The sequence below is a fragment of the Lates calcarifer genome, linkage group LG20 (assembly GCF_001640805.2).
Source record: "Lates calcarifer isolate ASB-BC8 linkage group LG20, TLL_Latcal_v3, whole genome shotgun sequence".
Taxonomy (NCBI): domain Eukaryota; kingdom Metazoa; phylum Chordata; class Actinopteri; family Centropomidae; genus Lates; species Lates calcarifer.
Window position 1 is genome coordinate 4,119,686 of NC_066852.1, and position 12,047 is coordinate 4,131,732.

Consider the following 12,047-nt stretch of genomic DNA (forward strand, 5'->3'; position numbering starts at 1 on the left):
CAAGAGCTGTATGAAGTTAACCTTGAAAAGCCTGGAAGTGACTTGTTTTGACTTCAAAATAAAGGCTTGGGCATACAGAAGCGGGCGCCCACGTAGTATCTGCGAGAGAAAATCAAAATTACGAATCTAATCCTCGATCTTACTGGAGTAGATCACAAAGGGTTTTATTTTTGTCTATAATACATCGAGGTATATGTAATGAAATTAGCTTATGTATCGATATAATCAACTTTTCCTTTAAAAAGTATTTTGGAAAATGTTACAATTGTAGCCTTAAATAAATTAGGAAACTCGACAGGAAGAATAATTTCCATCACATACACCGAGGCCACAACCATCGAAAAAATGGAAATCCTATGTCTCATTAATGCCACAGAGTAATGTGGATGACATTATTGTTAGATTTTTTTCTATGTTGTTTAATATTGATTTTGTTTGCTGTTATTTATTTTATTTTATTTTATTATTTCTGTCCGTTAGCCAATATCTGTGCATTTCAGTGCAATAAAGTGTTTCCTTTGTTTACTTGTTTTCACAATGGTATTTATTTATTTATTTATTTATTTTTTACAAGAAAGCGGGAGTACACTTTTTTAGCCTACACATATTTACATTGTTTAAAATTAAGTATGCCGAATTAGTTATTAACAGTATCCATTTGCATTGTACAATTGAATGTACTGACAACCATCACTAAATTACTTTGATCCTTAAGAAAACTTTGTAACCTGATGATTCTCAGGCAAGTTCTGGAGTCTGTCCCAGTAGTCTACATTAGATCGTAATTATTAGATAGTAAGTCATAATTCTGATTGTACTTTTTGTGAAAGCAGTGTGCTTCCGCAGGGTTTCGCTGTTATTTCTATTTTTCTCAAAATTTCCCGAATCCAGCTTTTATTGTGGTAAATTTTACCCGGAAGTAGCTTCTATTTTTATTCTGTCTGTTAAGCTACAGTATGTGAGAAAGACTGTACGGGAAAGGAAGAAGACGTTGTAGACGCCAGGGATCGATTAAAAGACAGGGTGCGTATCTTTCAGCCATGAAAAAATGATGGTTCTTATTGCAGGGTAAGTCAGTATATTGGACTAGGGTCAATTTATCTCCTATTAGTAAGCAAGCTAGCTAGTCTACACACGTAATGTAACGCCTGCTGTCGTCTCAGTATCTCTTCCCTGTCTTTCACTCTTGTCTCCAGTGTTGTCAGGTGGCACAGACTTTGAAGACCGACACCGTCCACAAAACCCAGACTATTCCACTTCATTTGGAAACATTTCTGTTACGGTGACCGTTTATTTGATCTGATACAGGATGTCTGGACAGAGCATTACAGACAGAATAACCGCCGCACAGCACAGTGTCACCGGGTCGGCGATTTCCAAAACTGTGTGCAAGGCGACCACGCATGAAATAATGGGACCAAAAAAGAAACATTTGGATTGTAAGTATCCCGTTTATCGGATATCGACATAGCTGTGTATTTCTTTGTTGTAGTTCACGTTAACGTCGTGAGCTAAATGATGTGTGTATGGCTATGAGGCCTTCACATTGATGTAATTTGAATGTTACGTTAACTTACGCTCACTATGGTAGCCCACAATTAGAACCAATATTCTAATATCCACAGGCATTCAGTGTATAATAATCGCCAAATTCCTCTTAGACAGTATGTTATCAGTTTTGGTAACTAACAATTGGCCTATGATATGGCTCGGAGCAGCTTGGAACCTTGTTAATGCGAATTAATTGTAACGTGAAGGCTTTAACACTTTTCATTGAATGTTTAACCACATTCTGTAGACAGGCCCCGTGTTTACTCGTGCATAACGCTAACCTAAATAATTAAACCCGAGGAGGAAACTGTATTGGTCAGTTAGCCTTGGACCAATACAGTTTAATACAAAACACAGCAGTTATGAGTTAACTTGTTTAGTTGAAAAGGCTAAATTACACAGCATGCAAAATAATAATTTCTGCCTGAATTGTTATGAATCACACTTCAATTTGAGATTTAGGTTCCAAACTCCGGTATTATGTCAGCTTTTAGAGCGGCCAGCGAGTCTCACTTTTCGAAGTGCTACAGGTAGCTAGCAGAGTGTACTCCAAAACTGGGTATTTAATTTGGTAGTGTAGCAACCTGACGCCTAATGTGACTTTGCCTTAGTTGAACAGACTCTTATTAACACCTAAAGCTATAAAAGACTTAAGTGTAATGTAATGTCAAAAGCTGTGTTTGTATTAGGACTATGATTTCTGTGTAGGATAGGATAATTACATTTATTCATTTAGATCATTTAAAGTTCAGTAGAATATTCTGTGTAGGTCAGCAATTGTAGTGCCTGATGAGTCTGTTCTTATTTGAGGAAGTGGCTGTGGGTTTGTGGACTTTGATACACAGCTTTATCAAGAGCATGCAAGCAAATTAATATTCAGTATGGTTGACTAGATCCATTGCTACCATCGTTCAGAATTAGGTTATTTTACTGTTGAGCTGTTTAGTTTAAAGATCTGTCAACTGACTTAAACAGTCATTGTCTTTAAGTGCTTTTGGAGAGGTTCGATTGCTGGATAGTTGACACAGCCTGTGCATTTCCTGATCTTTAGGTCATGATTGAGTTTCTATCTTCAGAGGCTTTCAAGTCAAACTGATCATATGTAGGCATTTCCCTGTTTGTTATCAGCAGGTGGAACAACATTAATTTACATTAGTCAGCAGCGGCATATGCCAGTAAAGAATCATCACAAGCTGGTGAGGAATGGTATGTGGTGGTGGAATAGGATCGATATACCACTAAGAATTGGCATGTGATATTAAAACAAGAGTGAAACACTACCTCCATGGCAGTGAAAAGAGGTGTCTGCCAGTGAATAGTAGTGTCAAGATGTTCATAAGTTGCATACAGTTGCCTTTTCTATAAGCACATCTACCAGTTTTTATGGTCCAATATGGCTTGTGTTTTATCTTTAATTTTACTCATCGTTTCAGTTAGCATTTTATTGGAGGTGATAGAGGAGCCAGGCGTTATACTTTGCTCTCTAGCTCTCTTTTCATTTGTTGAGCAACTATTTGTGGTACTTTTAATCCAATGCAACACTATACATGTCTTCCTGGAGAGAATGCTGAACGTTTGCACCCATATCCACTTTTTTGGATGATTGTCAATGAACTGATTTGTCAAACAAACTATGTATGTATGTGAGTTTTCTTCTGTTTGTGTCTGTGAGAGGAAGATTAGAGAGCGAGATTAGTGAAACGCCAAAGTGAGTGGTGTCTTAAAAAATGACATGACAATTTGTGCTTTGTGTTCACAATATGTTAATACGAATTACTGCCGTTATTTCGTTTGATCTTGAGTTTATGAAAAAGTGACAGCCCTAATACCCATCGTGCACAGTATCACATGGATCTGGTCAGTCCTAATAGTATTGATGACTTGTTCCCCCATACCATCTGCTGCATGAACACTTATTGCTTTACATTGTAACTTACAAGATTTCGACATTGCCCTCATTCTGTTAACCAGTATGATGTCCAATGTGCATTCAACAAGGTCATGGTCATGAAAATATAGTAAGTACTCTGAGACAGCTGAACAAGTGAATATGTTACTCCACTCAGTATTGTAGAGAGAGAGTGAAAGTAGTACATATCTATAATATTTTTATATGTGCGCACTTTTGGTCTCAATTTCATTAGCTGTAACAATTTGTAGCCCTGCAGGTATTTGCTAACTGTATCACACATTTTTCATTTTTATTTTTTCCTTTGATGGAAGGGCTTTCTTAAGGTCTTGGCCTACTTCTGTCAGCCTTGTGAGTAAAAAAAAAAAAAAAAGCACAGCAGGCACCCAAATTTGGCAGCACTTTGGTCCACAAACAGCATACATACAGTGGACCTACTATACAAATTGGTCATTGCAGTTTAATTTGAATAGAAGCCATCAGTCAGCCTAAGGTTGTCAGAAGGTTGTCAAAGGCATGCCTACAGAAATATTTCTATTCAGGTATTCTTATGTCATTTGGTTAGAGTTTGAATGTTGGCCTGATCTATAAGCAAATATTTTGTCAGGATGATTATTGTTGTTAGAAATTGCTCAATAGATGTGTTGCACACACTGCTATGTTGTATTAACTGGCTCAGCAACACTGTATTACTTACTGCAGTCATCCCCTTGGCACAGCATGGAATCCTCTTCCATTTACCTCCTATTTTTAGGCCTGGCTACAACAGGGAGTGCCATATTTGATTTCAGAACATATGGGTTTTTGAATAAGCACAGCTTTCACCTGATGGAGTATACATCAATGAGGCCATGTTCCAGTAACCTTCCTTATTTCAGACAAGGCGATATGTGGCTCCTCTGTGGAGCTGCTGAACTGAAGCCTCCTTGGTAATCTAGAAACCCACTGCTCGCCAGAATCTCACTTAGGTTTGGTATTTAAAGATAGCTAGAGGGTGCAGTGTTTTGAGTTTCTTGACAAGCCCTGATGCGTCTAGCTGCCATCCCTGTGTTCTCATTGTATGGATTGTAGGTGAGATATGGTCCTTGGCTCTTTCTGTGTTGAGTTTGTGGTGGATTGCAGTTTACATTCTTTAACACTGGCATGCTAGGTAAACTAGTCACATAACTTTAAAGAAACTCTGCTGCTAGCAGACAGGGAACAATAAAGGGTGAACAAATTAACCCCTGCTGTCAGCTTTAGCATATTTACTTGCGTATTTGTTTAAAGGAAGTGTGAAATGTGTGAAATTGCATCAAGTGCACTTTACACTCCAGCATAGAGTATTTTAAAACTGACATTTGGACATGTGGTCTTTGTAGCTTCACAGTTGTGTAATGTGTAGTATTTCCTCCGTTTAGGGCTTGCTGTTGAATAGTGGGCAGCCCAAGTCCACAGCAGCACTCTTTTTTTTAATCCCACTTAATTGCCAGTAATTGGACGTTCATTACACACTGCTTTTAAACTGCTCAAAGGTCTATCATGAGGTAATGAATATATGAAGTCAGCAGTGGTTGTGGACCTTTGACACTGACAGGAACACCTTGATGTAAGATTAAATTATTGCTGAATTTGTAGGTAAACAGTGTGAATGGCCCACTGACACTGGAAGGGAGACATCCATAATAGTGTGTCATTTGTTAGTGTTATTATATCAGTTACAACAAAAAGGTGTGTTAAAGAGTGTTGCACACCATTGAACATGCACTGGTGTTCACATTGAGGAGTTGTATTTGGCAAATGTGACATGCAAGTGGAATATACCGCTTCCTGATTAGTTCACATGCATGAGCCATAGGGTTGGAAATGAACTTTTTTGTTCACCTAACACTGTGGATTCCAAAAAAAACAGCCTCTCATTTTTTGCCAGCCACTTTCTTGTTTTAATCTGCAGTGTGCAACTGCATGTGAAAATACAACAAGATCTACAGTATTCAAACATGATTAATAAGGTAATTGGGACATTTTATTTAAGTAAATATTTAAACTCACAAGGACAGTACTGACATTTGTGCACACGCACAAATCATGGGCTGATTGAAGTTACATTTGATGAGTTGGCCAGATAAAACAAAGAACAAAAACATTCCTCCCCCATCCTCATCCTTGACCACAGTTAAATGTCACTTTCCTGAGCATTCCTCTTCCCCTCCATGAATTCTGGCCTTCTAGGATGGATGCTAGCCGTATGCCAGAACTGTATGGCTTCCTCTATAGAGGGAGTGGAGAGCTGGATGCTCAGGTCACACAGGCTTCTTGATGTAAGATGTGACCTCCAGTCAGTCTTCTTTAACCTGATTTGATCAAAGCCTCTTTCACAGTCTGCTGTAGAAGCTTGTAGGGTGAGAATGAGGTCGACCAGACTGAAGATGCCAGGTCTTCGTTGGGAGACTCTTTCTCAGTGTCTGGTCCTGAGGATGGTCCACTGGACCATGAGTTTAACATCGACCTCAGAGGACGCCAGGAGGCTCTGGAAGTGTTGGCTTAATTATCTCACTTAATTCCCCCGCTAGATGAAATAAATGTTATTGTCTGAATCTAACTTGCATACCTTCGCAGTGATCTGGATCCTGCGACCTCGTAGCTTTGAGAATCCCTGTGCTCATGTCAGTGGATCAAGTTTGCAGACTTTGGCAGAGTTGTTCAAGCAACTTCAACTTAGCCCTCATAACAGGGTTTGTGGTGTTATCATAATTTTTGTGCCGATCCATACAGACTTTCAGCTTTTGACCAGGTCTGCTGTGCATTAGTAAGTTTATAGAAGATAATTCAGCTAATCATCCGTGCATAACTATTCAGTTCTTAGTATTCATTCACTCACCTGTTTTTGTGTTTTGTGAGCACTGTCTGGGAGGGTGGTCAGGCAGCTATGTGCTTCAGCCACAGTGATGGTTTGGGTTTGAAGAGTCTGAGAATAGCTGCTGAGGTGGATCAGGTAGTCATGCATGAAGTACACTACTCACAATAAGTTAGGGATATTGTTGCCCCAATATAAGGCGCAGTGTACACAGTGAGACCATTACGTGGAAAACACAAAATGAGGTGTGTCTATCACCCCAATACAATTGCCTCCCTATCCCAAAAATCTCTGTAGTGAAACAAACACTTTATGTATGACATCCACTGAGTCTCTCACAATATCCCTAACTTATTGTGAGTAGTGTACATGAAGAACATGAAAAGTGCTAGATCCCTAAATGGGATTGACTGGGACTCCAGGTGAGAGCCTGATGGTGACATTAAGGCGAGTGCATGAAAGATGTCTGTTGGTGCTGGCATATATGAAAAATTCCTGTGCTTGGGGAAAGAGTGGAGGAATCTTACAGAGGAAGGATGGCTAGAGCACAGGTTTATAGTTTACTTGCAGTTACTTCTTCTTCAGCCTCTCATATTGGACTGAGGGCAGCCTGGACACGACAATGACTTACTATCGCTTCTTGAGTTAGTGGTATTAAGGGATGGGACTGGTTGGGTTCACTCAAGTCTCCCCTCTTTTACCTTTGGTTGATCCATTTATTCACCCCTTGCTTACATATAAATTGTAATGGAATGAAACTGTGAATCTTTGAATGATCTCATTCATGTCTCACGTGTTTTTGAGTTTAATGGGTTATGGTTTCGTCTGGTTTTCTTTTGACAGCACTTATCTCTTGCTCACTGGAATTGTATGGCCTATGATGCAAGTTGGTTTGCAGTCCCTGGAACCTGAACCATGTCTGTCTGTACGTGGTTCATCTGAGCCATAATGGCAGGTACACTACTATAAATCTGTACCTTTGTACCCTTCCAGAGGCCCTTCCTCCTGGTTTCAGCCTCCACTGCACTGCTGCACATGTAGCCTGTGACTACAGTGGCATCAAATGAAGGCCCTTAAAAAGAATGCTGACACCCTGTCCACCAGCTGAGCTGAATGTAGTGCTCTGTAACTTGGCCTTTAATAGTACAAATCAAACTAGCTGCCATGACGCACTTGCTCCCATAGTAGTGGAGTAGCAAGTGACACATGTCTGTAGCCTGATTTTTGGTAATCACCAGGTTAACAACTCTGTTAAACTAAACAAACACACACACACACACACACACACACACAAAACAGCAAGTGCTTTGCTACTGCTTTTCTTTAAAGCTGAGCTCAAGCAATCCTTACCATATTGTACGCACCTCTAGTTTTTCTCTTGCTAGCTCACTAGTGTAACCTCAGTGCCTGAGTTTTTTCCTGGTGAAGATAGAGTTTCAGGGCCTCCATGTACACTTTAGCCTCATGCTTAGAGTAACTGGATTGTAAGGGGATAGGCTTTTCTTGAAGCAGGAAGTGTTCCTCTAGTTCCTAAAGTAAGCTTTGAATTGCCATGAGGAAACAGCCAACAGGAAGTCATTTCATAACCCAGCCCCTTCCGATAGCACAGGGGATCTGAGCTGATCAAATCTGAGATTGTTTGGCATACTTATGATGTATTTCCTGGCAATTAGAACAGCATCATAATTTCAACAACCATACTTGGCCACTGGAATGCTGTCACAATCCCTGCACATCTTATAGGTATAGTATAACTAATAGTGTGTAAAGTTTCTGCTTACATGTACAAAAAGGTCATTTTAGGTTAAAAAGTATCATAGATGATAGCTACTGTATATGCCACCTTGAGTATCTCATAAACTGTAACATGAAAAGTTACAGTCTGTGTGGATCCACCACAGTTTATAGTACTGTTGTAACTTGGGATGATTAGTTGAGTTGTCTGGCTATGTTGTAGCGAAACTAGAGATGTCACAGCTAAAGAGGAATAGACTGAAAAAACTCTGCGCACTGATCTGAGATCTGTTTGTGTTTGCTGGGAAGATAATCTCTGGCTGTGAGATATGAGGCTGTGGAATTTGAGTGAAAAGCATGGGGATTCTACCTCATTCAGTCTGATGGGGAGTAAACACCAACTCACAACTGTATGCAGGTATAAGGCCGTCAGTGCAAACAGTGCAGATGAATCAGTGAGCAGACTTTTACTTTCTGTTCTGTCTGTGCGCAAAATGATTATTAAAGTAGATGTCTGTACTAGTTAAATCATTTGCTAGTGATGGTCCATATGTAGCTGTTAAGATAGCATTTGTTTTTAACATATGCAGAATGATGCTGCCCTTGTAAGTGGTGCAGGTTTTTCACGCCAGCTCAACTGTCTTCCACATGTACAGCTTAAAAAATTTGGACGTGCCATGCATGCTCACATGCGCACCCTGAATGATGGCACACAGGGTGCCGATGGAGACAAACATGGCTGGGAAAAAACCTCATGAGATTTGGGATTTGTCCCAGTACAGTCAAGAGTGATAGTTAGCTACAAGTGTAACCTAATGTTAGCTAATGAAAGCTACCTTTTTCTGTCTTCTCTTTCTCATCTTTCTCTCAATCCCTCTCGCCTCAACAAGTTGGTGGTCATAGGTCAAATGTCACTGTGACCTCACAGAACACACACACAGAATCCATACGCTATTTATGACAAAATTCAACACAAATGTCGAACAGGATAAAATGATGACGTGATGACATTTTATTTAGATCAACTTCACTGTGACATCATCATGTCCTGCCTAAACACATTTCTGGTCATTACTCAGAAACAGCAGGGGAAGATAGTGATAGAATTTCCTGCAACTTGACTGGTTGGCAGAGGCAACCTCTCAACTGAGAGGCAATAATTTGTGTTGGAAGTTACTAATTTATACAAAAACATATAAATATATACAATTATTTATTTATTCCTCACACACACTCACAGGTGGCCTGGTTGCACCTGGTGGCCAATAAAAGATTTAAATTACTCCCAAGCCTAATCCATTTCAGTATGTCATACGCAGAATGAAAGTATAGGTGAAACAAAAAAGCATTTTTCCAGTGTGTGCTGATTTACCCTGCGATTGCACAGTAGCACTTACCTACTACTTCCTCTTTGCAAAAGAGTGTACTCATCATTTCCTGTCTCATGTTCTCAGTAGTCTGTTAGTCAGCTCCATCTGATAATGCAGCCATCCTTGCTTGGCTACTTAAATTCTCTACCCTGTCATACTACCACTTTTGGAAATTCTCTGGACACAAACCTCGATACTCCCAAACCCTTCATCTTACAACTAAGCTCTTTTTTTGAGTTTAGCAAACTGCCTCATTTTACTTATTTCCTGTTGTTATTTTTATTTACACCCAATTTCACAGATTACAACTTTGCCATCAAGGGCTTTACGCTGTCAAATATACCACCCCCTCTATAGAGTTAATTTTTTCAGTTATTTTTAAATGTAGAGAGAGGAAAAGTTTGTTTTAGGTTCAGTCATACAATTTAGTCAATTTTTATTTTAAGTTTTTAGATGATGAAAACTTTTAGTGTTGTCTTTGAGAAAACCATAAACATTGTAGTCTTTGTTTTAATAAGAAGATTGGATGATAAGTGCAAGAATAAGAGCACCTTAGCAAATAAGGTTTCTTCCTACTCATATTAGGCTACAAGAAAAAATGAAAATGACAATGAGCCACCAAATGGCAGGTTGTATGATTTAAAAAATGTCTAGTCTGATATTATTCATTGAAGCAATAAATCCAGACAATTTCAGTCAGTGATTGCTGTGATCTTAGCTTTCTGTTTGATAACACAAACCCTGAGTAGTACTACACATTTAATCAGAACATGCATGGATGGCATGGTAAACACTCCCACAAATTTGTCATCTCAGCTGGCTGGGTAACTGACTTTTCAGTTAAGTAAGTGATGTAGGAAGGTCCCATTGTTGTGAAATGCATAGTTCCACACATAATATTACACCACTGCCCTAAGCTGTTGGTTAATCTGGCTTTAAATGAAATATGTTATTTTTCATCTTAAGGTTTGGCCACATCAGTTTCTGTGTGGTTTGCCTTGAAGTGTCTCCTTGGGTTTGTGGTATTGTGCCCAGCAGTGGCCTTCTTTTCTGACACTAAGTTACTACACACTCACTTTTTAATTTTTATATTTGAGATGTGTCCAGAAGTTGACTTTTTTCTGACTGCTGCAAGCCAGCATCTTTGTTATCCATATAGAAACAAACAAACATTCACACTCACATTCACACCTACGGGCAATTTAGAGTCACCGGTAAACCAACCTGCATCAGTGGGCTAATGTTTCTCTGCAAATGGCCAGTGCACACCATAGATGTGTATAATTTGTGAAGCAGGTCTTTTGTGCTGAGGACTGCACGGGCCTCAGAAAATTTACAGCTAAAATGAGCACGCTGGCTGGCTACAATGTATGCAGCCCATTCCAGCCCACAGACTGTGTGTGGGTTCTGTAAGCTTCTTGTTACAGTGTATTTAATGACATTGTAATGTGCACTTCTAGTGGCCTAGTCAGTGTATGAAAGAGAGCAGGAAATAATCATTTTGTCTGGCACATCTCTTATCTGGCACACTTTGTCTCAGGAATTTTGCTGAAAGATGACTTAAAATTTAGCATTTGTCAAGAGCTGTGTTGACATTGTCTTCGGACATAATTGTGCAAGGTTGATGATTTTTAGAAAAGCTGCCTCCACAGAAAATGTGTTTTTGTTTTTAACAATTTCACTTCTGTTTAAGTAGCAATAGATTTTAGAGAAGTGGGGGTGGGGTAGGAAGGGGGGTTGTGAATAAAATTGTGGCCATTTCACAAACAGTAACCAACACATTCTCAGAATACCACAAGGACGCTCAACCCAGTTAGTGACATTTAGCTGCAGAGACAATTTTGAGAGATGTAGACAGAGGTAAACGAAACAAACCACAGGTCTCTAACCACAATCACTGATGGGAACTGACTCTTTTTAACTTGTTGAAATCTCATCATGGCTTCTTTGTAGCACTGAACAAACTTGGCTAACTATTATGTATGTCTTTTTGTTACATGTTGCTATTCATTTGTATGCTGCTTTTCTTCATTTCTTCATCACTTTGGTTATATTTTTTTAAGACAGATGTGAGCCCTGATCTGAGCCATATATAAACATGTACTGTTCACATGTGAGTAATTACCATTCTTAATAACTGGCTTACCATAAACTATTTTCAGAGTTACTTTAGTCTTGTCACTCGCCATAGTTCTTCTGTGGATCTAGGCTGTCCCAGGTTCCTCTGTTTCTTCATGTAATCACAGAGTGAGTAGCACCAAAAGAAAGGTCACTTTATCTTTATCTAATCAAAAAGGTTTGTTCTCTGCACATTGGCCCTTTCACCACATCTCAGACTCAGCTAGTCAGGCTCAGCACTACATTGTCATGATCGGCTCAGCTGAGGTTAAGCTGTAATTTATCAGCTTCAGTTGTACTTTGAGTTGAATGCTAACTTTAGAATGCTGACATGCTATGTAGGCCCTGATCTAAGCAACCTTGTCCATCTTATGAGCAAGAACTGTAGTTTGATATGATTTGTCCTTAAAACAAACTTCAAAAACACCAATGAAGAAGGTTGGAGGAGAGTTTGTGCTCCCCACAGCCATTTCAGTTGCATCTGAAAAGCCTTTTGTTGTCACATGGGAGGCCTATTGTGTATGTAAAA

General features: G+C 39.4%; 1 protein-coding gene across 14 annotated transcripts in view; it reads left to right on the forward strand.

Annotated features, from left to right (window-relative positions):
• The first annotated feature begins 912 nt into the window (after window positions 1–912).
• Window positions 913–12,047, forward strand: part of picalma (phosphatidylinositol binding clathrin assembly protein a) — a 41,460-nt gene continuing 30,325 nt past the window's right edge. For 7 of the 14 annotated variants that reach the window (XM_051078614.1, XM_051078617.1, XM_051078616.1 and 4 more), the window contains exons 1-2: window positions 926–1,068; window positions 1,197–1,439. In XM_051078614.1, coding sequence (XP_050934571.1) covers window positions 1,310–1,439 — 130 coding nt within the window. In that variant the 5' untranslated portion in view covers window positions 926–1,068; window positions 1,197–1,309. Of the gene's footprint in view, window positions 1,069–1,196; window positions 1,440–12,047 lie in introns of all 14 variants that reach the window. The other 7 variants (XM_051078621.1, XM_051078622.1, XM_051078623.1 and 4 more) reach the window with 3 other exon arrangements.